At 32.4% G+C, this 27364-nt stretch overlaps 4 protein-coding genes and 1 non-coding gene across 7 annotated transcripts; 3 read left to right on the plus strand and 2 right to left on the minus strand.

Moving 5' to 3' along the window:
* Nucleotides 1-986: 986 nt before the first annotated feature.
* Nucleotides 987-10915, minus strand: LOC123908026 (asparagine synthetase domain-containing protein 1). Of its 2 annotated transcripts, XM_045958529.1 has the most exons (14): nucleotides 10620-10915; nucleotides 10323-10521; nucleotides 8722-8906; nucleotides 8485-8620; nucleotides 7508-7786; nucleotides 7248-7345; nucleotides 6034-6148; nucleotides 5511-5616; nucleotides 3701-3794; nucleotides 3060-3250; nucleotides 2337-2436; nucleotides 2147-2263; nucleotides 1316-1372; nucleotides 987-1213 (listed from the first exon to the last, which is right to left on the minus strand). In XM_045958529.1, the coding sequence occupies exons 1-14, from the start codon at nucleotides 10710-10712 to the stop codon at nucleotides 1100-1102; spliced, it is 1884 nt and encodes a 627-aa protein (XP_045814485.1). In that variant the 5' UTR covers nucleotides 10713-10915; the 3' UTR covers nucleotides 987-1099. The 2 variants fall into 2 exon arrangements, with proteins under 2 accessions (XP_045814485.1, XP_045814486.1); XM_045958530.1 differs by lacking the exon at nucleotides 10620-10915 and having other exon boundaries at nucleotides 8722-8844; nucleotides 10323-10494.
* TRNAT-CGU lies at nucleotides 10849-10920 on the plus strand. The gene has a single exon. It is a non-coding gene; the product is annotated as a tRNA-Thr (tRNA).
* Nucleotides 10921-13202: 2282 nt separating this feature from the next.
* Nucleotides 13203-14039, plus strand: LOC123908028 (nodulin-related protein 2-like). Its single transcript, XM_045958533.1, has one exon. It carries the CDS (start codon nucleotides 13413-13415, stop codon nucleotides 13773-13775), a length of 363 nt encoding a protein of 120 aa, XP_045814489.1. The 5' UTR covers nucleotides 13203-13412; the 3' UTR covers nucleotides 13776-14039.
* Nucleotides 14040-19558: 5519 nt separating this feature from the next.
* On the plus strand, nucleotides 19559-20210 carry LOC123908029. Its single transcript, XM_045958534.1, has one exon. The coding sequence runs from the start codon at nucleotides 19729-19731 to the stop codon at nucleotides 19969-19971; it is 243 nt and encodes an 80-aa protein (XP_045814490.1). The 5' UTR covers nucleotides 19559-19728; the 3' UTR covers nucleotides 19972-20210.
* A 3767-nt stretch (nucleotides 20211-23977) lies between these two features.
* On the minus strand, nucleotides 23978-26753 carry LOC123908030 (remorin-like). 2 transcript variants are annotated; one of them, XM_045958535.1, is made up of 6 exons: nucleotides 26597-26753; nucleotides 26104-26204; nucleotides 25554-25811; nucleotides 24828-25257; nucleotides 24634-24715; nucleotides 23978-24267 (listed from the first exon to the last, which is right to left on the minus strand). In XM_045958535.1, exons 1-6 carry the CDS (start codon nucleotides 26620-26622, stop codon nucleotides 24073-24075), a joined length of 1092 nt encoding a protein of 363 aa, XP_045814491.1. In that variant the 5' UTR covers nucleotides 26623-26753; the 3' UTR covers nucleotides 23978-24072. The 2 variants fall into 2 exon arrangements, with proteins under 2 accessions (XP_045814491.1, XP_045814492.1); XM_045958536.1 differs by having other exon boundaries at nucleotides 26104-26184; nucleotides 26597-26743.
* Between the last annotated feature and the right edge of the window lie 611 nt (nucleotides 26754-27364).

The raw sequence follows: 27364 nt of genomic DNA on the forward strand, positions 1-27364 counted from the left end.
AATGGAGCAGGTGTACGGGATGCAGCAGGAAGATTTGTTAAGGCAATGACATCTCACTTTGTCGGCCAGTCAGAGGTGCAAGAAGCAGAAGCTCATGGACTCTTGATCACACTTCAATGGATACAACAATTTCAACTCAACAGAGTAGAGATAGAGATGGATTGTTTGAATGTGGTCCAAAGCATAGCAGGAAGAATGGTGAATCTAACTGAATTTGGTAGTATTATTAGAAAGTGCAAACACATGCTGAATTTGATTCAAAATTGAGGTCAGTTCTGTTAGGCAGCAGGCAAATCGGGTAGCTCATGAGTTAGCTCAAGTGACTCGATCTTATGTTAGTCACTATATGTCTTTGATTATTGTCCAGAGGATAGTACAGACAAGGCATTAGAAGCATGTTGATTAAAGTATTCATGCATGGGAATGAAATTATAATCTATATTCTTGTTTTTAATGTTTATGTACTCTTGTCACATGGATTGTTTTTTTACGGATATTGAAACTATTTTAATTAATGAAATGAATTAAGTTTGCTTGTGTGAAGAAAAAAAAAGTAAGATGTGATTTAATTAAGGAATATAAATTATAATTACAAGGTTTATTATATTTTTCTAATAATTACAAGGTTTATTGTATTTTTCTAATAATTACAAGGTTTATTGTTGAAAAATCATAATCTCGTTTCACTAACAATTAATCACAATTGTTATGGCAACATTATGTTGGTCCGAGTGAATTGAACTATGATCGTTTAAGCAAAATCTCAGATTTTACACCGGAAAGGAAAAAGTTAGTTGGCGGGGAGACACCAATAAAGGTGGTTTGGCCAGGTTTTCGGCGGAATTAGTTCAAAATCCGGTTGATAACATGGTTACCAAAAAATACATAGATCAGTTAAAGTAGTTGACAAACGAGTTTGAGAGGTCAAGACGGCAGAAGTTTAGGGTTAAAGAACAACAAATCCCTTCGGACAAAAGCAGTAGTAGTACCAGGAATAACTGGTAGTTCCAATCCAATTCATTTATCAAAAATAGATATATAGTCACATTCAATTTCATACTAAAAAGATGTGCCCCACATGCCCAGAGAAAATAAAGAATCAACCAAAATTGGATTTCCTACAAATCCTTACACTGCCTGCAGACGCCTGATTTGCTGCTCGATTACTTCCAAAATTCTTCCGATTTGATTCCCTCGCAATTCTAGAACCAAACTGCAGCAATACATACATATATACAATGCAATGACAGATTAGTCACTATGCAAAAAGAGTTGTAAAGCAAAATGCTTAAGTGTGAAGTTTTCGAGTGCACACCTGTATTGCTCGTTTAGGAAGGACTGCTGCTTCATATAAACCAAGCAATTCTGCAACCTTCAAAATATATATTAACCGTGAGATTTAAGTTTGGAAATCCATTTTCTATGTTAGATCTTCAGACAGAATAGGGTTCAATTTTTGGTATAATAAAAGGGAATATATAAATGCAAATTCTATGGTGGACCACTTTGACAGATGGTCCATGGTGTACCGGCACTTGAAAATCACTGGATACTACAACAAAGAATCATGGTACATCAGTACCTGTCGGAAGTAGAAGCTCGTGATTCTCCTCATTTCTTATGAGTGAGACAATGACCTAACTAGTTTGAAAAACCAATGGAAAACGAGCATTAGTGTCTCAAAATCGACACATTCATTTTCCTTTATTTTTAACGAACCGGCACCGATCAAGTCACAATCTCACTAATGAGAACAATGAAGAACGTGAGCTTCTACTTCCAAAGGGCGACATCGGTTTTCATTGGTATTTCAAGTGATTTTCAAGTACCGGTCCACCATAGAACCCACCATAAAGTATAGCTCTTTCCGATGGAACTTCAAACTCACTTATGAATTCAATTCAGGCAACAACACTAGTTTCAAGTCCTTATATTCATAACTCCTAAGATATATGATCATGTTACCAAAAATTTGGATCACAAGTTTGAATCAGCTGAGTTAAGGTGTTAGGTTATTGAAAACGGTCTTGATAAAGTGTTGCTGAGTCAGCCAATAAATGGTGACAAGTTGAAAATTGATTCGTTAATAACTTCATACTTCATAGCGGTAGAAAACAAGTAAATAAATCTCAGTCAACAACAATACCTCTCTTAATATCTTTTTATCACCGATGCCACTAGGTTGTTCAAGGTTGGCAACCTCCCACAATGGAATGTTGAGTAAAAACCTTATAACATCCTCATCCAAGAACGGGAATCTAGCCTAAAGAAAAAACAAACCAAAAAAATGATAAGTAACCATGAGATTAACATTCTTGCAATAATTTGAACATTACCTCCTTTCCGTTATCAGCAATACATCTATCATCTCTCCCTAAATTTCTTTTCCAAATTCTTTGCATGTCGAGTTTCATTTCCTCGTGTAGCCCCAGCCAACTGATTAAGGCATATTATACCATCAGAGTCCATTAAAAGATAATGCACGTGTAGTCATAGTTCATAAATCAGTACTATTAAGTTAGCACCAAGATAACCTGATAATTTTGAGATGCTCCTTCTCTAAGCAGATGTATATCAAAATACCACATAAAATACAATGAGTCTTCCAAATTAATTATCAATTAAAAATTTAGTTATATAAATATTTTAGAACAAAAACCCCCTATTAACTTTGTTGTTTAAAGATACAAGTGGTGTCAAAAAAAAAAAAAAAAAGATACAAGTGGTGTCAATCGGGTCCTTAAAATACTCTTGCCATCAATTTAGTCTCTCAAATTCATCAATTTAATCCCTCAATAATGGAAACTCTCATCAAATTAGTCCCTAAATTAGGATTCCATTTCACTCATTCCTCAAACCCAACAAAGAAAGACTGAATTTTGAATAATTGAGAAACTAAAATGATGATAAAAAAAAAATTTAGGATGAAAGTATCTTTGGAGGAGAAACCAGTGGTTTAATCAATATTTTTAAAAACAGTGAGCTGAATATTATCATTTATAAGTTGTAAACGTAAACATGATAATAAAATATGATTCAACATTACATATTAATAATACCTTCCTCGTCTAAAACTTGTTCTATGTCTCCCATAACCAGCACACTGTTCATCAGCACCAGAGCCAACAAGGAGAATCCTTGCATTGGACTTGTACTTAATCCGTGCATGAGTGTCATCATTATCATCTGCATCAGACACCCATCCATCACCACCAGAAGCGAGCCATAAAGCTATTCCAATATTAAGGTCCTGAAATGATATGTGCAAACCAATCATCAAATAATGTAAAGGTGTTTGAAAACTTAGCTGTAGGCTTTTCAGTCTGAAATTTCAGCAGATCGAGAATTTAACTGAAGATAATTCTAATCAATAAAAACATCAAACTTATTCAATGCTCTATGCAATGCTTGGATAAAGGAAAGACAAGTTTAGATTCTTAACGAAGACCTACTTTACCTCTAATTTTACCTTTTCTATTATTATAAACATGTATTACCTTAAGAGACCACAAGGTAATCTAAAATTAACAACTGAAAATTAAATGATGTTGAAAAAAGTACAAACATAGAATACAGAACGATATGCCTTTTTGACAGTCTGAAATTTGCAATGGGTTCATTATTCAAATCAAATCAGATATGTTCACGGATATGACAGAACTAGAACAGTAAATTAATGATCCAGAGGATTAATTTGTACCATGTAGGTGTTGGCAGGATTTATGAGTGACATAACATGACTAGTTTCGAACATCAAGTCTGACAAGTCAGCATCAATCTCGACGAGTCTCCACCTGCACTTTCAACAGACGCTGTAAAACAACTGAACATGACAGATGCAATAAAAGATATTTACATAAATCAATTCCAATAAATCAGTGTTGTCAAGATCTTGACTAAGATCGGAAGGGGGTAGCAAGATCGCAAGTTGCAAATAGGATCGTAAGTTCCTACCCAAGTAATTACGAAAGATCGAGAGGGGGTAGCAAGACTGCAAAGTGTAAGATCCTGCCAAAACGAAAAACAATTCGCGCGCGCGAGTGTGTGTGTGTGTGTGTAAGCTTACAAGTCTTAACTAACAAAAATCACATGCAAAACATGAGACTTTCACAAGTTTAAAAATAGAACAACAAACTCCCCGAAAGAAACTACTCAAAGCTTAAACATAAAACAATTAAGTCCACAAAAGAAAATACTTAAAGCCTAGATTGAATCACAAATGCGCCAATTACTCGTAACCTCCCCCATAATATCAACATTTTCATCTTCATTAATACCATCCTCCTTCATTGTCACTTTCTATAACATCAGGGACATCCAATTCATCTACAGGTGCAATACTAATACCAATGTTTTCAGTGTGAATAAAATCATCATCGGGAACAACCATGGCCACACCAGTGACTTAACCAGGTCGATCACCGGTCTGGGTTTTAAAACTATGAGTGGAGGTAGTGGAGGAGATCCACTCTCCCACCATTCCTCCTCCTCCCATTATTTAGGCCATGCCTTTTAAAAAATATATATCTACTTAGTCAGCTGATGTCTAGCGTGGCTCATGCTTATCTGAGCATATCCGAGTGGGTCTCCCCAGAGTGAGAAAATTCCTCAATTGTTGGGCCGAATTCAGATTTATGCTTCGGTATGACATGGGTCGAACAATGACTGTCGTACATTAAGCCCAAAATATCTATGACGATACAGATACAAACACACACACACACACTAGTAGTACTACTCCAGTCTTGATTATATGCAAAAAAACAAATTAACTTCACTATTATTAAGTATTTAATTTTCTTGTGTCAAGATCTCAATCTTGCCAACATTGTTCGCAATGATTTGTTATTTTAGAAAATAAAACTTGATGTCATCAATTTCATTTTGATGCCAATGTATTCTTTCATGAACATATACAAACAGCAAAATATGTTGTTATATGCATCACAAGAAGTTTGCAAAGCAATGAATGAAGGAATGAAGTATGCCAAGACATTTTAAAACAATAGGTCAATTATTATACATATTTCCTCCCAACTCACAAATTTATTCACTTTTTAACATTCAGTGTAGATTCATTCACATCTGCGAGATTTAGTTAAATATTTTCTATTTGAAATTAGATTGCAGTATTTCCTACAACGATGGAACAAACATTACCAGTCAAACCACATCATTAATCATACAAGAAATATATGTTCCAGACCACTTGCAAAGTTGCAATGCCTCTAACTAAGGAAAAGATATATAGTTTATCGCAGATATCCAATCTGATAATAGGTACAACATTTCCTCTATTTTTCAATCTTTTCGACCAAAATAAAATAGATAAAATTCAATATCATATTACATAAATTTATAATTATTCAATATGCACACTTTCTTAACAAACTTCATTTTTGTATATAACAATTTAATATTGAAAAAAAAAAAAAATCAAATTCGGTATTTAAGAAAAGGTATTTTTACCAAGCAACAAGAAATATATAAAATAAACAAGGATTGCATACCTTCTGGATGGTGCAACTCTTTTTAGTTCTTTCAACCCTGCCTTGGCAGATTTTCTATCAGGAGCCAACTCACCATCAAAGCTTACAGTAAGTAGATCAATTTCATCTGTCAATTAAAACAAACGTTAGACATTCGGCTCATCAGAAGGTTCCTAGAATTAAAACATGTAAACTATACGAACTCAACCAATTCAACTTTAGGCGATTCAACACCAAACAAGGAACTTGTTACATATAATACATTCATATGATTTAATCCAATGGCTTGAAACTTTGGGATGGGATAGTTGATTTGTGACATGTTACCAAAGCCTCTATGATCAATTGACCATGCAATCTAGAAGTTGATCCTTCTTACTCCCATTCTTCTAAATTAATATTTAAGGTTCAACATGTGCATTGTTTATGCTTCGAAAGGGCTCTTGCAGTAAAAGGCATATTAGATATAAATCATTCATGTTCAAGAAGGTGCAGTATAATCACCATAGAAGAAGGTAATTTAAGCTTATTTGGGAGCACTCACAACTGGGATCCAGACATTGATCCAATAATGCAGAAAGTATCATAGAATCCAGCCCACCAGAGAAAAGAACTGCAACAGGAACAAATTTCTCTTGTCTGATACCACATATCGCTGCCTATGCAATCAAATTCAAAGAGTTCAATCACGAGTTATGACAAATATAAATGACATTGACTGAAGGAAAACAAGATCAAGTCTACAATAAATACAAATGTCATTAAAGCCTCTAAGGTAATGCCATCCAAGAATAAAAATGTTGACTAGAAAAGAATTGATGAAGATTTAGAAAACATATAATGGAAATCCAAATTCAATTATTAGAATTTCTAAATATGCCAAACACAAAAAATTGGTGGAGAGATGAAGTAGTTGCAATTTGCATAAGGGAAATACAGGTTATAATAATTTGTGTCAGAACTTAGCATCGTGGCAGACTAGAAATATTTAGTTCAGCGTGAATGCGCATGATTCTAGTAACAAAAATTCTGGAAGTTTTCCAATATTCACTTTTTTGTTTTTAAAAATTTCAAGAAATACGTTCGTTAAAATATTTGCTACATTGCTTAAAAAAAAAATGCTAGATAAATAAAAAATAAGCTGAGTTAAAACATGCGAATTGTTAGAGAATACAAATATCATTCACCTTTATCACTTTATCTTAAGATTTTATTTTTTTAGTTTTTATAGAAATACAAACAACGATAGCCATGACACAACAATTGAAGTTGCTGTCGATTGACTAAAAGGTCACAGATTCACAAGTTTGAGTTGTGAAATCACGAAGCTGATAAAGATTTTAATGTAAGACACGAATCTCGAATTATTCATCACAACTATTTGACATCCCCAAAGTTGAAAAATCCTATCAACATCATACAAACTGATGACAACACATAAAGGAATGTCAAAAGGGTGGGGATAAAAAATTAAGAGAGTATTGTGAGTTGTAACAATAATAAACATCACATAAAAATAAATTTATGCACACATTATGTGAAAAAATAAATAAATATAACATATACAGAACTTAAATATACACATATAAAAGTTATTTTAAATAAATTGTTCGGGGATGGAGTCTCCACGGGGTGGGGGATAAAATTCTATCCACATCCCCAAACACCATTTACAGATCAAATTGACATCGTATTGTTAGCCAAACATCATAAGAGGTATAAATAGCTTTATCATCTGGTTTCAATTAAGTTGCATACCCGATAAATAGTATACAATGACGTACGCCGTATCACAGATTCCTTTAAAAGATTTAGCAACATATGAGCTTGCATTGGAATTTCAGGTTGAATGGAGCCTGCTAAATCAAGACAGAGATTGTCATAGCCTCTAAAAACTTAATAGTTACAACAGAATTGCCAAATAGTGGTAAACACACTAGAATGTATGGGAATGGAAATTAAGTATTTTAATAAATAAATAAATAAATGGAGAATTATGGCACTATCATGGTAATCACCTGCTTCGTGTGGAACTGAATCTAAAGAAATTGAATGTAGATCTTGTTCCATCCTAGAAAGCTTATGCTGAGATGTCTGCTGGTTTTCAGAGCTTGGTTCAATTGAATTTCTCTCCCACTTGATAAGTTCATTTAATATTGAGTTTGTATATTCATGTATCTGGACTTCTCCAACCAGAGATCCGTTTGAATTTGAAGTATCCTCTTGCATACTATATATTCCACATGGTAACTCTTCCCAGTAACTAAGAGGTTCTACGCCAATATGAGATTCTTTTTCTGCAGCAAATTAATATTAGTGAGTCCAGTGATAAGTAGAAGGTAAGAGAGGTAGGCTATACTATAAATAAGTGAGTGAGTTAGATTTGAATTATTTGTGATTAAGATGGTAAGAGAGGTAGGCTATACTATAAATAAGTAGAAGGGATTGAGGAAGAGTGTCAAGTGATTTGAGAAAGTGTTGAGGCCTTAGGAACGGAATGAGCCACATTGTTGTTCTGTAATCAGGGAACTTCCTTATTTTTTTTATTTTTTTTATCTAAGGGAACTTCCTTATTATTATTATTTTAATAAGATACGATACCAAGTTCCAATCAACTAGTAGCAGAGCTATGACAATACTGCATTTTGTCCAAAATTTGACAGAGAGAAAGCTTATTAGTGGCTATTCAATGCAAAATTTTGAGGCCAATAAAATTGTTGAGATAAGCAGCAGCAAATAAGGAGGCATGAAATCTCCTACAAACAGTCATACACTTTGTTGTTGTTTCATAATGACATATCCACCAATGTTAAATGATACTGAGTGCATACTGCATAGTTTGCCGTACATTCTGACTATCACTAAATGAGAATAACTATAGGTTATTTTTACGAAGTGCCAATAGGTTCTATTTAGGTCACTCTATTTCACATAAATTGAACCATAAGAGCAAGACAACAGCAGTTTTTCTGTTCCAATCCCATGTATTACATACCAGAGGCTTGTCGATCTGGAGAAACTGGCGATACAGAAGAAAGAAGAAAAGTTGAATCGTCTTTTGTAGGCCAGTGAACAAGAAGGCTCCTCCTTCCAAATGCATCTCGGCCAAACCAAAGGGTCCTTGAACTATCCTGCAATAAAAGAATGTGCACTGCCACCTATGACCCCACAACCACAAGAATATACACTGCTTTAAAATTTGTACAGACAGAAACTTACCACTTTTAGTTACCTGCCAATAAACGATAGCCCATGGTCCCTTAATTGTAGAAAGAACATCTGTGACGGAACCTTTCCCACATTTAACACAGAAACCAGTCAAAAAAGAGCCACAGGAGCAACAATTTCCGAGCGTCTGCATGAGAAATTCGGCATCATTGCAATCAGTAGCAAGTTGAAGTCCTCCAAAAATCTCACCTAAAGAGCATGACAAAAAATTAAAATTTAAAACATCTTATTGCAAACCATTCACTAAGAGATAGACATTCCACGAATTAAGTTGAAGTCCTCTCTGAACCCTGTTTTTCATTCATTCTGACCCTGTTTTTTTTTGTTCACCTCTCTTACTTCACTTTCCTTCACTCTGTTTTTTCACCACACTCTGTTTTTCATTCTTTTTTCAACTGTGACTGTAATGGCCTTTTTTTTGAGTTATTTTATGAACTTAGTATTTGGTTGTTATGAGCTTATGAAATATTAATTAATGTTGTGATTTGTAAGTTATTTTGTTCATGTATTATAATTTTTGTATTCGTGTGTATATATCTATATGTGAAGTTACAATTTTTGCCCTTGAGTAGGATCTTACAAATCGTGCCATGACCCTCGTGCTTAGATCCTTCACCAGCCTACCGATCCTGTTTAGAAACTCGATTATGAATACATTGCTCACGACGAACATGATATCATGGCAAAAACAAGAGAGGCCCAATTTAGATAAACAGCTTATAGCATAATCGCTTATCATGATTAGCGCTTATCTAGAAAATTCCGATACTCTAAAATTGCAAGTATCGCGTCAGATACTGTATACTACAATGATATGTGTCAGATACTTCCCGATACGTATCAGAGAAGTATCCAGTGATTAAATTTTATTTTTTTACTAGAAAAATATCAGACACATTTGCGATACTTCCTAATAAGTATCGGAGAAGTATCTAGTGATTAAATTTTATTTTTTTAATACAAAAATATCAGTCACATTTCCGATACGTTGTTTCTTGATGATGGGAATGGAGGAGAGGAGACTAAAACAATTGATGTTAACCCTTAAGTAGTGAATATTAGATTATGATATTCTTTTTATATAGTATTGATGATGTCTTTTAAGATATGTAATTCACTTGATTAGATAATTTTAGTAATGTGAATGTTTATTTTATCATCAATTTTAGTTTTTTTTTTTAATGCATATTATCAATTTTAGTTAAGTTTATATATTCTGCATTATATATTTAATTTTAAATTAATTTTTTTTTATTAAAGTATCTTTGCCTCATCGTATCTTAAATTTTAAAAATTTCCCATCGCCGTATCGTATCGTATCTGTATCAAGTATCTGGGCTTCTTGGCCGCTTATCTATAAGCTATTTCTATAACAAAAGATAAATCAAATTGTTTTCATATAAGTTATAAGCTACTTTCATATTCATAAGCTATCTTAGAGAATTTTATGAAAATAACCTAAAAACAGCTTTTGAACAAGTGACAAGTTGTTTTCATAATTTCTCCCAAACAGTTTCACAAATGTTTATGCCAATACATAAACTTAAATAAGTCAATCCAAATAAGCCAAAATATTCTACAATCAGACAAAGTAGCAGAAAGTACCGTTATAAAGAAGAATGTTTCGAGAAGCATCCACTAAAGGTTGAACAAGAGGAAGAGTTCCTCTAAGCTGCAAAGTTGCACCAATGAAACAAAGTTCACCGTTACCATCATTGTGTGGAAAATTAATTTTCTTTACACCCAAACTATCAGGACCTCTTCTCCGCAGAGCTTCTTTCAGGTCATCTAAAGAAATCACCAACTGCACAAAATCATACGATAAAAAAAGAATGGTGTTAATTGTTTTTCGTAACAAGTTGTAATAAGGTTAGTGATTTTGAATTAGAATTTGGTGGTTACATTTTCGGATTGGCGATTTGGGGAAGCTGAATCGAATGGAAGAGATGAGATGTTGATTCGAATGCCTGAGACTGTCAACGCAATTCCACACATTTTTCTTTCTGCTTCTGTTCTGGGGAATGTGGTTTTTTTTTGTAGGGTTTTTGATGGTTAACTCAGTTTGGTTCTGCTTGTATTCATATTTTAATTTTAATTTAATTTACAATTTTATTGTCTTCCGAACAAGGTTGCTTCCGTAGCATAGTGGTAGTGCATTCGCTTCGTAAGCGAAAGGTCGCGAGTTCGATCCTCGCCGGGAGCTATATTGTTTTAGGTTATGTTTGAATATGAAATGTGTTGTTAAATTTTAAGCTTAATTTTTTTTTTTTGAAGACAGGCTTAAATGTTATGTAGCCCTATTATTTTGATTGAATTTGGATTTAACCACCTATTTTTAAAAATGTAATAATATAAATTAAAGTAGCACAAATAAGTTTATTTTTAAGACAAAATAAGTTATAAAAGTATAAAAATTAAATAAAAACAAATATGCCCTCCATTTCTTGTTAAATGTCGTTTTTGAAGAATTTTTTTGTTGTCTCGTGAATTTAGCTCAGTGGGCAAGGACTCGAACCCCCATCATTCCACTTATTCACTTTAAGGGTGAAATTTCTAGCCTAACTTTCTCGATAACTCGACTTCACATTTTTCGTAAAATTTAATGGAGAGTGGAATAGTGTATATGCTAAATTTATTTTGAAAAAGAAAATGAGAGTGTATATTAATCTTGTCGTCATTTGATTATCTCTGTGTTTAATTTTTTTTAGGCTTAATTGCAGTTTTGATCCCCTATTTTCACTATTTTGCAGATTTAGTCCCCCTATTTTAAAATGTGACAGTTTTGGTCCCCCTATCATAATTTTTAACTATAAATTGGCGATGTGATATGTTTTAAACGACGTGACATATGATATGATGATGAGAAAATACCAACATCGATGAAATTGCAAGATAAATCCTTCATAAAGTTAATTTAAAACACGTTGTATCATCGTATTTTAGACCAAAATTGGTGAATTTTAAAATAGGGGAACCAATTCTGCAAAATGGTGAAAACACGGGGACAAAAACTGCAATTAAGCCTATTTTTTTACGAATTGGCGAATTTATGAATTGTTTTTGAGTCGATTGATTACTAACCATAACCATTGAAACTTAAATATGAGATCATTGTTCAGTCAATAAGTGTTTTAGACATATCGAATTATTGTACTGTGATAAAGATAATTAATGTGCTATCAAACTTTATATGATTTTGAATTCGCCTAAGACATTAGTGTATTATTATGATAGAAAAAAGTTTTTATTGGTCTGAACTATTTTGTTAATTCATCGTAACAACAATCCTAGTCAAAACAAAATTGTATTATTTTGGGTGGGTGGGGTAGCTCAGTTGGCACTTGCTGACTGAGCGGGTGTAGGCTGTTGGTCAGGGGTTCGATCCTTGGCAGCAGCAATTATAGTATTTTCTTTGTAAATAAGTTGGTGGTACTTATAAACCATCAACTTTTTGAAAAAAAAAAAAAGTAAAATTGTAATCTAAGGCTGATTTTACCAAATTGTGAATAGGAAATGATTCCAAGAACCTGTTCATCTATAATCTATTTGAAAATCACCAATATTTACTAATTTGTTTGATAACCAAAACTTATGCCAAGCATACCTCCTGATTTACAACCTTGAACACGATACAATTGTTTTGTCAAAATTAAATAATTCTTATGAATACAAATTTATTTATTATTTAACGATAGTATAGTTTAGTTGACTTACTAAATTGTCCTTAACCACCCAATTGAAAAGTTCTAGCTAGTGGGAGACATGTTTATATATAGGAGAATGTTAACATGTACACTAAAAGCACATGTTAAGGAAGCAAAAATAGAAAGTATTAAATGTTGAAGCATTAAATTTTAACTTTTCAAGCATTAAATTTTTGTATCATTAAAAGTTAAATTTTTATATTAAGGTACCTTAACATGTGCCCTATATGCACATGTTAACAATACTCTTATATATATTGCAAAGAGGAGTGCTAGCAACACACTCTTTAACAAACACACTCTATTCTATTGGTTAAAATTTATATGAGTCTCATAAAAGTTATATGGGTCCACATTTTTTTATGGAACTCATGTGAATTTCAACCAATAAAAAAAAGTGTGTTGAAGTATGTTCGTTAAAGAGTGTGTTGCTAACATTATTCATATTGCAAAATCACTTTAATTAATTATGCTTTCTAGTGGGAGACATCTTTCTTTAGATGGAAAATATCACGTTAATTAAATTATCTTTCTTTAAAGTTCAAATTGAATTATACTAGTAGATTACCATGGTCCCCTCATCTTTAAATCTTGAGAGTTTAATAAAAATATAATTTAAATCATAAAATAAGATATTGAAGGCACTAGTATCTAATTGAGAGGGGAAATCTCAACTTGTGTACTCCACGGATTTCTCGATAAAATTTAGTAATCACTAGCTGCGGTGAAAATGTGCGACGATAGTTAAAGGAACACGTTTGCCGACAGTTAGAAGCAAATACTGTTTCAAGTTTCAACAGAACACGTATTCCCCACTCTATTGTATTATTTATGTCTGAATCGATAAGGTAGACCCACATTAAAATCTTCAACCACAATTTTCATAGATATTTTACATTATAAAAATCACCACTAAGATTATAAATAATTGAATCGAACAACCCTGTTCAATCATCTCATAACTTAAAAAAAAAACATCAACAAAAAAACAATGGCAGCAAGCGGAGAAGAGAAGAAGATTTCAACAAGTGAGCTTGCAGCAAGTGCAAAGATTGTAGCAGAAGCAGCACAATCAGGTTTCGGGAAAGATGTTGACAAAGACAAGACAGCAGAGGCTGCAGGTGATCTTCTAGATGCAGTTGGTCAGTATGCTAAATTGGATGATCAGAAGGGATTAGGACAGTATGTTGATAAGGCTGCTGATTATCTGCATAAATATGAGGGTGATACTCCACCAGCTTCCAAACCAGATAAGCCCAAAGTTGATGCTGCTGCTGCTAAGTCTGAAGATGGAGGGTCAGGTGGTGGACTAGGTGGAGATTTTGCCAAGGTTGCTGGAGGTTTCTTTAAATGAAAATTATTAACTGATTTGGATTTAGCTTGTTAATTGTGTCTTGATTATTATCACTTTATGTATTGTTTTTATCTTATCTTATAATGAATATAGGATAGGATAGGATATGTATGATGTAGTATTGTGTTGTGTGATGATGGATATGTATTGCACCGTAGCAGAGTTGTGTTGTCCACTTTTGAACCAAGATCTCATGCCCCTGTTTGTTCATGTTTTTATTCCCAATTCAGATGCTATATACATGTTGTGAATTTTATGTAGAAATCATCACAAGATAGAATTATTGTTAATGTTTGAACAAAGATTGAGGGAAGAATTAAGATCAAAACAAGAATTTGGGTATTTCAGCTTTGAGTAAGAAACTCTTTAATTTGGTAGGAATATCGCACTATATGCAGGAATCCGGGACACTCCACTTATTCATTTTAAGGTGGATTTTCTAGCCACTAGACTACTTGACAAAAAAATAATAATTGACATTATAATTAACTCTCTCAACTAGAAAATAGTTAGTTATAAACTAACTAACTAACTAAAATTAAGTTAATAATTGAAGTTCAATATGCCACAAATATCCACACTAGTATAAAAACATAGAGTTACGATAGAAATTACACAACTTCCACCAAAGGACTCCTTGTAACTCCAAGGCAAAGTGGACAACTCAGTACCTTCCCATGGCAAGTAGCCACAAAAACTAATAGAAATAGTAAACTAAACTAAGAAGAAGTGAAAATAAACAAAGAAACTTTATTTATAATTGTAAACTATTTGCAAGAGTGGAACTTAATACTACAAGAGAGTTGATATCCTATCCTATTTATAGTCTAAAGGACTTAAATTTTATACTCCTTATCCTTAATGGCTATTGGAGTTTCATTACATATAATGAGTATTAAAAAGAAGGAAAATGCTATGTATAGCGAAAATTAGATCACGAAATCATCCCGAATGACCTGTCAACAGAAGTGTCCCCACTATTCGATCTCTCTCTCTCTTCTTCTTTTTTTTTTCTTTCAAATTTTTTTTAATAAGCTTTTCTTTGGATGCGGTGATTTTGTGGAACTTGTTGGAGAAGTGAGACTAATTAACCGACAAAAGCTGAGAAGAGAAACCATGTGAACCATTGAATAGAATTGAATCAAGAGATACTCCAGATGGTTGAGGATGATAGTCTAGAGATGGAAACGAAGTGAACCATTGAATAGAATTGAATAATGTTTGCCGTTTCGATCGCCATGGTTGCCACCGGCGATGAACCTGCTAATGACACAAGAATTCCATTCCTTCCACGAGCACAAAGATTACCCATACTATCACTGTTCTGCTAGTTTCCCTTTTCTTTTGCCAAATTTTGCTCTAATTACATTTGCTTCCCACTTCCACAATATCCTATTGTAAATGAAAAATAGCGTACACAACTCATAGTCATCTAAACTTGGTAAAGTTGAGTTTGAGCACAAGAAATTTCATGACCCATCTACAAGCTAAGAACGGTACAACAAATACAAACATGATGTGCGCTGAAAGCAACTAGTTCAAAAGCAATCTTGTGCTAAAAAACAGAGCTTCACACATGAAAAAACAGAGGAATAATAGCTTGTAAACATTGGCAGGTATCTAATTTCTATTTAGGCTAAAAATTAGCTGGTATTGTAGTTTAGCAGTGGCAACATGGATCCACACTTGTTAAAATAAGAGGTCCACACTTGTCAAAGAAAAAAGAGGTTCACGTTCTCAAATTAAAAGCATGTCCACGTTCTATGAAAAGAGAGGAAGGTCACGCGCTTCGTGAAAATTTCGGGAAAATAATTTCGGGACATATAGCAGCGCTCTAAAAAGAAAAATAGGAGAATGTTAACTTGTGCCCTTAAGGCACATGTTAAGGAAGCAAAAATAGAAATTATTAAATGCTAATTTGTGCATTTTGACTTTTGAAGCATTAAATTTCTTGTATCATTCAATGTTGAATTTCTATTTTGGTATATCTTAACATGTGTCCTAAGGGCACATGTTAACAAGACCCAGAAAAATAAAAGGTCAAAAACTGATTTTTCACTTTAAATATGGAGGGAAGTTAACTAAAGTGGTTATACAATCTATCAATATTTCACAAAATATTTTACATAAGAATATAACATGATTATATTAGCACAAGTGGTTACAAAATAATAATACTTCATCCGGTCATATATATAAGAAGATGTTGACTTTTTAAAGACATTGTAAAATTGATGTATTTAGACTATAATAACGTATCTAGACAATATTATAGTCTAGATACATCAATTCTACAATGTATTTAAAAAGTCAACATCTTATATATAAGACCAGAGGGAGTATGAAACTTAATATTTATCAATGATATATTTTTATCAATATTTCAGTTTCATAATTAACTACGTATTCTCCATTTAGAATTATGAAGATTATTACATTTTTACTTAATAGTTTTATAAAATAAAATCCCTTTATCACAAATAAAACTCCCAAAATAATTTTTATAATCAAAGTAACCTTCACAAAAATATTTGATGATTATATAAAATAAATGAAATTATTTGTTTACTTATTTTCATTATTTTCTTTTCCTTTCAGTTTCTTTCTAATCCAAACAAAATACTAGTATTTAGTTAAACCACTATGATTGTTCCAGTGGTAAGTGATTTATGTAGTATACATGAGATTCTAAGTTCAATGTCATGGACAACATCGTAAATAAAAAAAAAAAGTTTAGTTGTATTTTTAATTTTGAGATAATCTATTACCAAAATGAGAAAATTAAAAGAGTGGTAGTGAACACTGTTTGCTGCCGACATAAGAAGCAAAAAGTGTTTCAAAGGATACGTATAAGATACGTATTCCCTAGGACTGTATATTATTCGTGTCTGAAACGATAGGGTAGAGGTAGGCCCACATTAACCTTCAACCACAATTTCCATAGATATTTTTCCTTTGCCTAAAATCAAACCTCACCTTCAGATTATTATATATAAGTCTAACACTTGCAGAACCTATTGTTATTCATTACTTAAAAAAACACAGCAAAGAAATTACAATGGCAGGTAGCGGAGAAAAGTTTAGGGCAAAGGTGGCAACAGAGTCAGCACAGAAAAGTTTAGGGCAACAAGGTGAGAAGGTGACAACTGCTGCAGGGGAAGTTAAGAAGAACGTGGTTGAGTATGTTGACAAGGCTGCTGATCATGTTCATTCCAAACCAGAGGAGCCCCCCAAAGCAAAAGAAGAAGAAGGTGTGATTGGTAGTATCAAAAAGACTGTTGGAGACTTATTTAAATAAACAACATTTATCACTCATCATCATTTAATTAGGATATCTTAAGGTGATTAATTAATAATTAAGGACACTAAATTTGCCACCATCCCTTTTAAGATTGTTGTGTATGTTGTTAACTCATCCCTTAAAGCAGTACTAAGTTACCACTGTCTGATAATGGATCGAATATGTAAGGTAAGGTTCCACTTTTCAGTTTGAACCAACATCCTGCCCTGTTTGTTTCTGGTTTTATTCCTAATTCTATTGCATATATTTTATTGGAAAATGTTTCTTTGACACTATATCCATTCAAAATTTAAGAGATAAAAAACCAATAGAGATACTAATATGGTGTTGATGTCATCAAGCTTTTAAATTGCAGTCTGCATCCGCAGTTAAGGCCGTAGTATTGCTAATACAGTAGACTCGTAATTTTAATTCACGTTTATGGCCGTAACGTAACTGAATCAAACGATTTCGTTCATGTTTGTTCGAATTTTCTCACCGAAAAACAAAATTATGAACCTCAAATACTAATCTGCAACAAATCTAATAAAAAATTTTACTTTTAACAATCTCTTAACCGTATATTTTAAGTATATTCGAATTAATCTTATGGAATAAACTAAGACTCTATAGTGGCATAGTGGTCTTATTTTATATAGTACGTGAAATTTCAAAATTATTACACGCCGGAACAATCGCATTGTGTGTTGCAGCAACTGCAATGAAAAACCATGGATGTGATAGGAAGAGATATTGAGAAAATTAAGAGGCCAAACTTTAAGAAATGGGTAACAATAAGATATCACTAGTACTACTACTACTACCAGATGCCATCCCGAAGTTGTTTGAGGAAATCGAAACCCTCAAGTTTATCATCTTTGAACTGAGTTCTCGCAATCCATTAACCAAATCAAGGTCTCAGATTGTGAAATTTGATGACAAATAGAAACAGACTCCAAATCATGTCCTTGGCCAAGGAATTTGAAGACTGATTCTTAACATCCTTGAGGAAAATCTTTCACTGCCATATTGATCTTGCAAGTAGAAAGAAAGAAGACTGCTAGCAAAAGAATAAAAGTGGAACAAGAAACAAATTAAAGTTATTGTTAAGAATTAAGATGTAAGTGATTGTTAGGAGTTAGGACCCAATAGGAGGTGTTCAAGAAATTATAGGGTGTCTAAGTAATAGATATTATATTAGTAATATATGATAAATATTATTCAATAATTTTTTTTGTTAAGTAATTTAGTAATTAAAATTTTCAGCTTTAAGGCAGATAAGTAGGGTGTCTAAGATAACTCCGGCCTCGACATATATAATGTAAATTCCTATTAATTCAATAATATCTCTTGGAATATTTTATTGGTAGGATATAATAAAGATATTATCTAATTCTATTTGTTTGGTAGTATATTAGAATAATATCTTCTTAGCAAAGATATTATTTAATTTTATTTTCTTAGTAGTCATTAAAAATATGGTTTAGGGTCTGAGAGGTAGGAATGAGAAAGTTTTAGAGTTTTGCTTTGGAGTAGTTATAGAAAGTATAACTAGTAACTACTATTACAATTATATTATGAATAAAATACTGTTCTATAGGCTTGAACTTCATTTGTGTAATCAACTTACTTACAAGCAATTTGTAACACACAAAACTTTGTAATTCAAAGTATTAAATGGTGTTCGAATTCTTCAGGGACTAAGGTTATTCAGCTGCCTGGAGAAGTTAATCAGTGACCATTGTCATTGAGTTGTTGTAATCAAGATTATTAATTAGTGGATTAAGCCCTTGGTGATAAGGGAAACTCACTCTCATGAGTGGATTGGAGTAGTTTCGGGAAACCAATATTAAAATCCCTCTTTCTTTTGTTGTTCTTGTTTATTCTGGTCTTTATAGTCGTAAAAAGTCTTTTAAACTAGAAACTCAATTCAAACTGCCTCTTTTTTTATTTGGCGTTCCTTGTACTTTTTTCTTCTTCTTACTATTAATATTATTACGAGCAACCCACTTAGGATTGGTCGAGTGGTGTTGGCTTGAGCCATTGGAGTGTGACACTAATTTTTCGCCATTTATCATTTTCAATCTAATACTGTAATTTACATCTGTAAATCCTTCATTCGCATAAGTCTCATATAACACTTCATTTTTCTTTAAAAAATTGAAACACCTCCAACAATAAAGTGATAAAATTAACAAATAATTTATATTCTTTAAACTGATGATTATATAAGAAACAAATTATAAAGGTACAATAGACCTCACCTTATAAGTTTACTTTTTGATTTCTTGAAAAATTTTGAATTGAAAGAGGAGAATCTATTTGTATATCCAACAGATTTACAGTGGTAAAAACTTTATTGTTATGTGATAGTAACTAAAAATAAAAAAATAATAAAAACAGTTGTTTTTTAAAGGAATAGTGGTTTGCCGACATCAAAAATTAAACAGTGTTTGAAAGGACACGTATTCCCTATTATTTATTTATAATATGAGGTCGATAACTAGATCCACATTAAAATCTTCAACCACAATTTCCATAGATATTTTATCTTGCAAGAAATCACCACCACCACCACCCTCATATTATAAATAACAGAACAACCCTATTGAAGTCTTACAAAAAAAAGAAGCTATCATCATTCATTGGTTAAAAACAATTAACAAAGAAACAATGGCATCAACTGGACCTAATGATTTTTTAGCCAGTGCAAAGGGGGCAGCAGCATCAGCACAGACAACTTTGGGGCAACAAGGTGAAAAAGTAGGAGCTGCTGCAGCTGGTGTTCAGAAGACTGTTGGAGAGTATGTTACCAAGGCTACTGATTATGTTCAGGGCAAACCAGAGGAGCCTCCTAAATCCGAAGAAGGTGTCATTGGTGGTGCTAAAAAGACTGTTGGAGGCTTATTCAAATGAAATAAATACTCTCACTCATTTAGCATCTTGTGATTAATTAATTCATTAATAAGGACATTAAACTTGCCATATCCCTTTAAGTATTCATTGTTGTGTTGTGTATCTTATCCTATAGTATAATAATTTCCTATAGGATAGGATATATATGCAATCTGTTAGCACTGTGTTGTAATGGATCGACTATGTTTGTTTCTGTTTTGCTTAATTCTGTTTCATATATTATTATTCAATTTTGTTTCCTTTTGTTCTCTTCTGGTTACATCCAACTGTGTGCTCTTTCAACATGTTTTAATTAAATTTACAAATTATTACTGGAGAGAAATATAACAAGTCCTCAAATCCTAAGTGGCTGGAGTGATGGACAAAAATTTCAAAATTATTAGGTTGGATGTCATAATTTTCCACTTTTTACATGTGAGTTTTTATTGATTTGTCATTTTATTTATCAATAGTAAGAAAGAAAAGAATAACATATAATAAAAAAAATGGATTAAATATATTTTTAGTGTTTACAAATAGGGGTGTGCAAATAAATTGGTTCCTGTGAACCAAATTAGTAACCAAATAAATAATACCAGTTTTTAAAAGCCCAGTTTAAAGATGAAAAAAAAAAAAAAAAACCAAATTTGTAACTAAAAAAAATGGAAACCAAACTTAATTATATGGATCAGTTATGGGTATCCACAATTTCCACACCTCCCTAAATCAATTTTCACCAACTTTAATAATTTGAATAATAAATAAATTTATTTAATAAATATATAAAATAGGTGGTGGTGCTGGCCTGTCAACGGTCTGGTGAACGCCGGAGCTCCGGCGCCGACACGCGACCCACGGTGGTGGATGTAGGTTTTCGACATTCCTGACGACTGAGCTCCGATGACCGGTGCGGTGGTGGCTGGCGGAGCTCCGACAGTCGGCCACCCCCTCCCACCCCTATTTTTATTTAATTTAATAATAAATATAATATATATAGATTTAAACTAGTATTTACGTACCAAAAAAAACTAGTATTATTTAATTACTTTAATAAAATCTGTTTTTTTTTTCCTACCCAGAAAAATAAATAAAATCTGTTTTTTTTTTATTTTTAAAAATATGTATTTTAATTTTGTTTTATAAAAAATCTGATTAAAATCTGATTTTTTGATATAAATAAAATCAGTATTTTATTTCAATTTTTTTTAAAATTACTCATATTTTAAATAATAAAAAATGGTTTTAAAATAATTTAAAAGAAAATTATTTATAAAAATAATAGTAATAAGTAGTAACTTTATGTAAAGAAAATAAATTTTATTATCATAAAAAAATTCATTTATATGGTTTAAAATAATTATAATCATATTTTATTTATTATATATCATTGTATCTATTTTAGAATAAATTTAATTCATTAAAATTTACAAAAATAAATATGTGACCCTTTGAATTTTATAAAATACTCCTTAGTTGATTAGATTGGATTCATCCATTATTATCTATTTTATAAAAAATTTGGATAGATTTTATAATTGGTTTTAGAACCAGTTTTAATAATAACCGATTTTTATTATAAACTAATTTCTGAACCAGTTTGAACTGAACCAGTTTTTTTGGTTTTAGATGAAAGTGGTTTGGTTCAGTTCATAAACCACAAATTTTGTTCTAATCTGGTTCGGTTCATAACCATCCCCTACTTACAAAATCACATTTGCATTTTATAGAGTCTAGTTTGAAGACTAAAAAAATTCATTTTCTTTTTTTTTTTAAAAAAAAAATAGCGACTATTCTTACAAAGTACAATATTATGAAGGATTAAAATTTAATAGGGACTTCCTTGAGTAATAGGTCCAGAATAAATTTTAGATTTAGCAGTGTTAATAACTTGGCCAGATTGAAAGACATAGTTGGTGAATAATTCTTTGAGAGATGTGATCCTAGCTAACTTGCCTTTGCAGAAAATCATTAAGTCATCAACATAAAAGGTATGGGAAGGAACATTGATGTTTCTTGTGCCCTTGATAAGATCCAACTTACGCTCAGTTACAAGTTTTGCAATACTTCTACTCAATGCATCTTCAGCTAAGCAGAAAAGAATTAAAATAGCCCTCAGATTTTCCATTAATAGAGATAGACAAAAATGCAAATTTAAGAATAACATGGATCCAATTGCAAAAAACTTCATTGAAACCAAAGCTGCTAAGAACCTTTAGCAAGAAAGACCATTCTAAAGTGTCAAAGGCTTTAGAAATGTGAATTTTTAAAGCCAAGTTACCACCAAAGGGCTGATTGTGTAGTAAATTGACAGCTTATGAGGCAATACATAAACAATCCTTAATATTTCTGTCATGAATAGATCCCATTTATTCCTCAAAAATGATGGAGGGCATAATCTTACCTAACCTATCAACAATGATTTTAGATAACACTTTGAATTTAAAGTTTGCCATAGTTAATGCTCTACATAGATCAATTGATGTAGCATTTGAAATCTTTGGAAGGAGAGCAATGATATTTGAGTTAAAACCTAGCAAGATCAAACTAGTGCTGAAGAATTCCAAAACAGCATTGAAAACAATGTTAGTGCAAAAAAAAAAAATTTGTAAAAGTTTACCACATGATGAGATATTTGGCTTTGGTTAATGAGAACTTGTTCACCATCTTGTAAGGATGTAATCATTTTGGTTGAGGATTTGATTTTGGCTATATGTGAAAATATTTGGTGTTCCTATCTCGTTCTAAATAGCTCTTGTCTGTTCAGGGCATTCTCATAGTCAACATGTGCAAGCTTCTCCTCTTCTAATAAAGTCGCAGTTTGACCATTAATTTGGATTTGGTGTTGGATTAGTTGATGTTTTGCTCAGCAGAATTCACATAATCATGTACATTACCAAATCATTGTTTGTCCCAGCTCTTTAAAGTCTCTTTCACAAGCTTCAACTTTTTGCTCAAAATTGATTGCATACAACTCTATCTAGTCTTATCTCAGTGTGTTACCATTGTCCCAAGTGAATTCAGCTCCTGAGGTGGGTAAATGAATAAGGTTGAAAGCATCAGTCCAGTTTTGGAATCTACCAAAGGTAATCTAGCAGGAGAGGTGCTACCTCTATGTTCATGCTACATCCTGATGGTGTTAAAGTCACCTATAACATCCCGAATTTTGATCCAGAATATTATCTAAACTTTTGCTATTGTTATTTTTTTTATATAAGAGGCTAGAAATTCTATTTATCTTTTTAATTCTAATAGAAACTTGCGCAAGTGTATAAAAGTAAAATTGAAAGATAAGGCTCAGTTTTTTGACAATTTATTGAGATGCCAAAGAAAAGTTACAACACTGACTATAGGAACCCTGCAAAATCTGTCGAACGTAGTATAGAGTCTATCATTTGGGACCAACCTTTTGAAACACATCTAAACGGAACCCATACGATATCGTCTAGGACGCACCATATTAATCTGCATCAGATGGAAACACCAGCTTAGGAGACTTCTTGTCCCGGAGGCTTCTCATGTAAGTTTTTGATTCCGAACATCATAGTTCCCATATTCCTCCTACAGATAATATCCTCCTTGCAACTCCATTGGGACCGCTAGATTCATCTTAACTTAACGGCTCCCCTATCTCTTTGCCAGTTGTCCCTGACGGTTATAACCGTCTCTCTCCATATAAGAATAAGACTTTAGTGCTAAGGTACACAATTCAATCACTTTTCACTTCACTTCTCCTTGATCATATACTGACTTGAGCGTGGAGTGCTAACTTGTTTTGTAGGTACCTTTCCCCATCGCAAATCACTGTTCCTAAGGCCTAACACCATCGTAACCGCCTCGAGCTTCACCATCGGAATTATCTACTTGTCTTCCATTCAGAGCATAGTAAATCCCCAAGTTTAATACGCAAAAGCAAAAAGTATAGAATCAAAGAAAATCAAAATTAAGAAAAAATAACAGAATTAACTTTGTCATATGATTATTTTATAATTTCCACATTTTGAGACTGATGGAGTCTTAGAAAATAAGATAACCAACTGCATTTTGTATACTTGAATTATACATGTTCATACTCAAACCAAATAGTATTATGTACATATGTATATACATTGGTGTTGTTCTTTCTTAGAAGCAGGAACATGCCCCTGGAAGCTTGCCTGTTGTTCTAATTGTGTTTGCCTTCTCTTTTGCTTTCAGCGTTTCATTCTTTCTTCTATCATCTGATTGTGCTCTTGCTCCAGCTGCAATCTCATCTATATATTTTATCTTATCTTGATATTTCCTCCTAGCTTTCTCTCTTTTCCGCTCATTTTCACTATGCTGCATTTTTCACAAAGTTACCACACTTTATTAGAGGACTAATAAGAATATGTTTCGATTAGTTTATTTGAAATCAGGTTAACTTTATTTTATATTTGTTATAGGAATAACTTATGAATAAATAGTTATTTGATAAGCACATAATTAAGCTGATTATGCTAACTAACATAGGCTAATATTTTATTTTTATCAAGTAGTCTAGAGGTCAGAGTCGCACATTTGAAATGTGAAGATATAGAAAATTCCGGGTTCCAACCCAGATAGCCAACAACTGAGCTATGGCCTAAATATGAAACACTACACATCTTCGATCTAAACATTAAAACATTCAATATGGTTCTATTGAATAGAAAATGAAAGTCTTACCTCATGCTTATTAAGCTTGCGTCTTGCTTTCATCTTCTTCCTCTTTTCCCATGAATCTATTGTCTCTAACAACTTCTCATACCTGAAAAAATAATTATATTTTCATTGCATTCAATGCATGAAACCAGAGATTCACAACATTCATATATACTGTTAATGAAATATATAATTAGTTGCCATGCATATGTACCAACCTTTCTTTGATCTTTATGAACTCTTCCCTTTCCCAAGAATCTGCTTTTGTTTCTGTTGTACTTGGTCTAGTTGGTGGTTTGCTGTGGATGATTGATAGTAGTGGTGCTGGTGGAGGTGGTGGAGGCGGCGGAGGCCTTAATGACACGTTTGGATCATCAACTAGTGGAAGCATTTTTGGTTTTGGAGTCTCAGGTTGTGTATCATCATCAGCGTCGAAAAAATGTTCATCGGCAAAAGTTGGAGTCTTTTTATGTTTTGGAATATCAGGTTTTTTATCATCAGTTCTCTTTGATTTTTCACTAAAAGTTGGAGTCTTTTTCATTGATGGTGCTGGTGTGAATGAGATGGTGTTTTTAGGAATCTTTTCTTCTCTAATAGGTGATGTTGTTGGAAAATTGTTACCTTGTTCATCTGTGATTTTAAATGAGCCTACACATGATGCAGATTCAGTTCATCATAATTTAATTTTGTTATTTTTCTCATCATGGTATGAATAAATGATAAATAATGACCACGAGCGGAGATGATTCAGGTCTCTTTCAATTTAACTAGATATATTGGGTTCAAATTCAATCATAAGTATGCATAAACGTTAAAAATTCATCAGAGAGAGCTTTGTCACACATTGTGGTTTATCAGGTTCGATGGATTAGTCTTTACAGTTACGCATAATGGATATCTTTTTTTAAATAAAGAAGAAAGAAAAAGAGAAATAATGTATTTGCCTGGTAATCTCTTGGATGCAGCACCTAGCTGGGAAAATGAAGAATTTTTATCATAGACTTTTTTGCTTCTGCTCTTGGTCAATGAGGTCTCAGGAAACTCACTCATTTTCTTCTCATGTGAAGTTTCTGAGACATGTGAACTTATTGCAAATGCTGCAGCAGCTACAACTGTGGCATGTTCCATTTCTATGTAATCATAATCATGACTCATTTTCCTTGAAATTTGTCTCTGAAACCAACTATGTGCCTTTTTCTTCTCTGTAAAAATTTGGTCACATGAAGGTGTTTGTCAGCTAAATTATTGCTTTATTCAGTTTTCAGACAAAAACGAGACTAGAAAGACTATTAATGATCTCATCTTTGAGAATCCATTCATTTTTATATTTAGTATTTCAATCTTATTTTTCAAATGTGTTTGGTCAAACAGAACATTTTTTTTATCTTGTTTTGTCAAGTTTTGGGGGAAGTAACATGTAAAAAAGTCATTCAGTTTTTTCTTGCTTTTGACCCTAGACTTTGTTAAAGACAATAACATATCATAAATACTCACCTTTGAAGGATGAAGTTTTCTGTATTGGTATTTTCTGATGATCTCTGCTGCTACCACCAAAATCAGCTTTATTCTCTTCTTCTGCACCAATTAATTTCTCTCTAACAAAAATTTGTTTAGCAATAAAAAAACATATTTGCATAAATAAAAAAAAATATTATGAAGCTATAATTATTATTATTATTTTTTTTTGTTTTGTTTTCACTACCGGTATCCGGCCTACTAGACCGCATAATCCGGTTCGGGGGTCAGTTAAGACAACAAGTGGTTTTAGCCCCCTCCCGATCGTATTTGCAGGGGATTGAACCATGATTCTCCCTATCAGATCCAACGCCAATCATCACTGGACCGACTAACGATGGGTATTTATGAAGCTATTATTGTTGTATGGATATGAATACCAAATTAAATGAGTGGTAATTATTTATAATAAATGATAAATATACATGACCATCTTAAATCTCTCCAGGGGTGAAAAGTAAAAATGACTAACCTTATTTGCTTAATCCAATTATCCATTCTATACAGGAAGAATTTTGTGCTTTAATTATTTATGAGCAATGTCTTGATATCCCTTGATAAGTGGTATGTGTTTATTTGAAAGAGAAGAAACCAAGGAAATAAGATCCTTTTTGTAGAGTATAGTCATAGGCTGTTATTGGGGACAAGCAAGGTTACATATACTTTGCATGTGTTGTCTGGTTTGGAACTCAAGTGCCTTGTGGGGGAAGATAAGTATTCTTTTCTTCTTCAGAGATAATTACCATCAGGCATCAAGCATATTTTGAATATATTTTCTAATCCAGTTTTTTCTGATGAGAATTTTAAAACATCAAATTAAATCTGCTAGGTAAAAAGGATGTCAGATTTTCTTTTAAATTAGTGTATCACTTTTAAAACATTGATTTACATCAGCACGTGAAAATTTCATATGTTGGACACTTTATAATTATAAGCGAGAGGAATCATAAATTTAATATAATGTGTTTGGATGTTTGGATGGAGGAATGTTTTGAGGTAAGATCATGTTTTGAGGAAATTTAAATTCTTTTGTCTAAATACCATTGTTTGGGTGATTAATTTCGAATTTTTTTTAAAATAATGAGATTCTATTTTATGAATTATTGTCCAAGGTAAATTTAAGGAATTTCAAATGACATCAAAAAGTCAGGAATTTTTCAAACTGACCCCTGTAATGTTTTTAAAATTACAAATTGACACCTAATTTTTTCAAAAACTGCAAATTAGTCCCTAAAAATTT

This window comes from Trifolium pratense, linkage group LG2, assembly GCF_020283565.1.
Source record: "Trifolium pratense cultivar HEN17-A07 linkage group LG2, ARS_RC_1.1, whole genome shotgun sequence".
Taxonomy (NCBI): domain Eukaryota; kingdom Viridiplantae; phylum Streptophyta; class Magnoliopsida; order Fabales; family Fabaceae; genus Trifolium; species Trifolium pratense.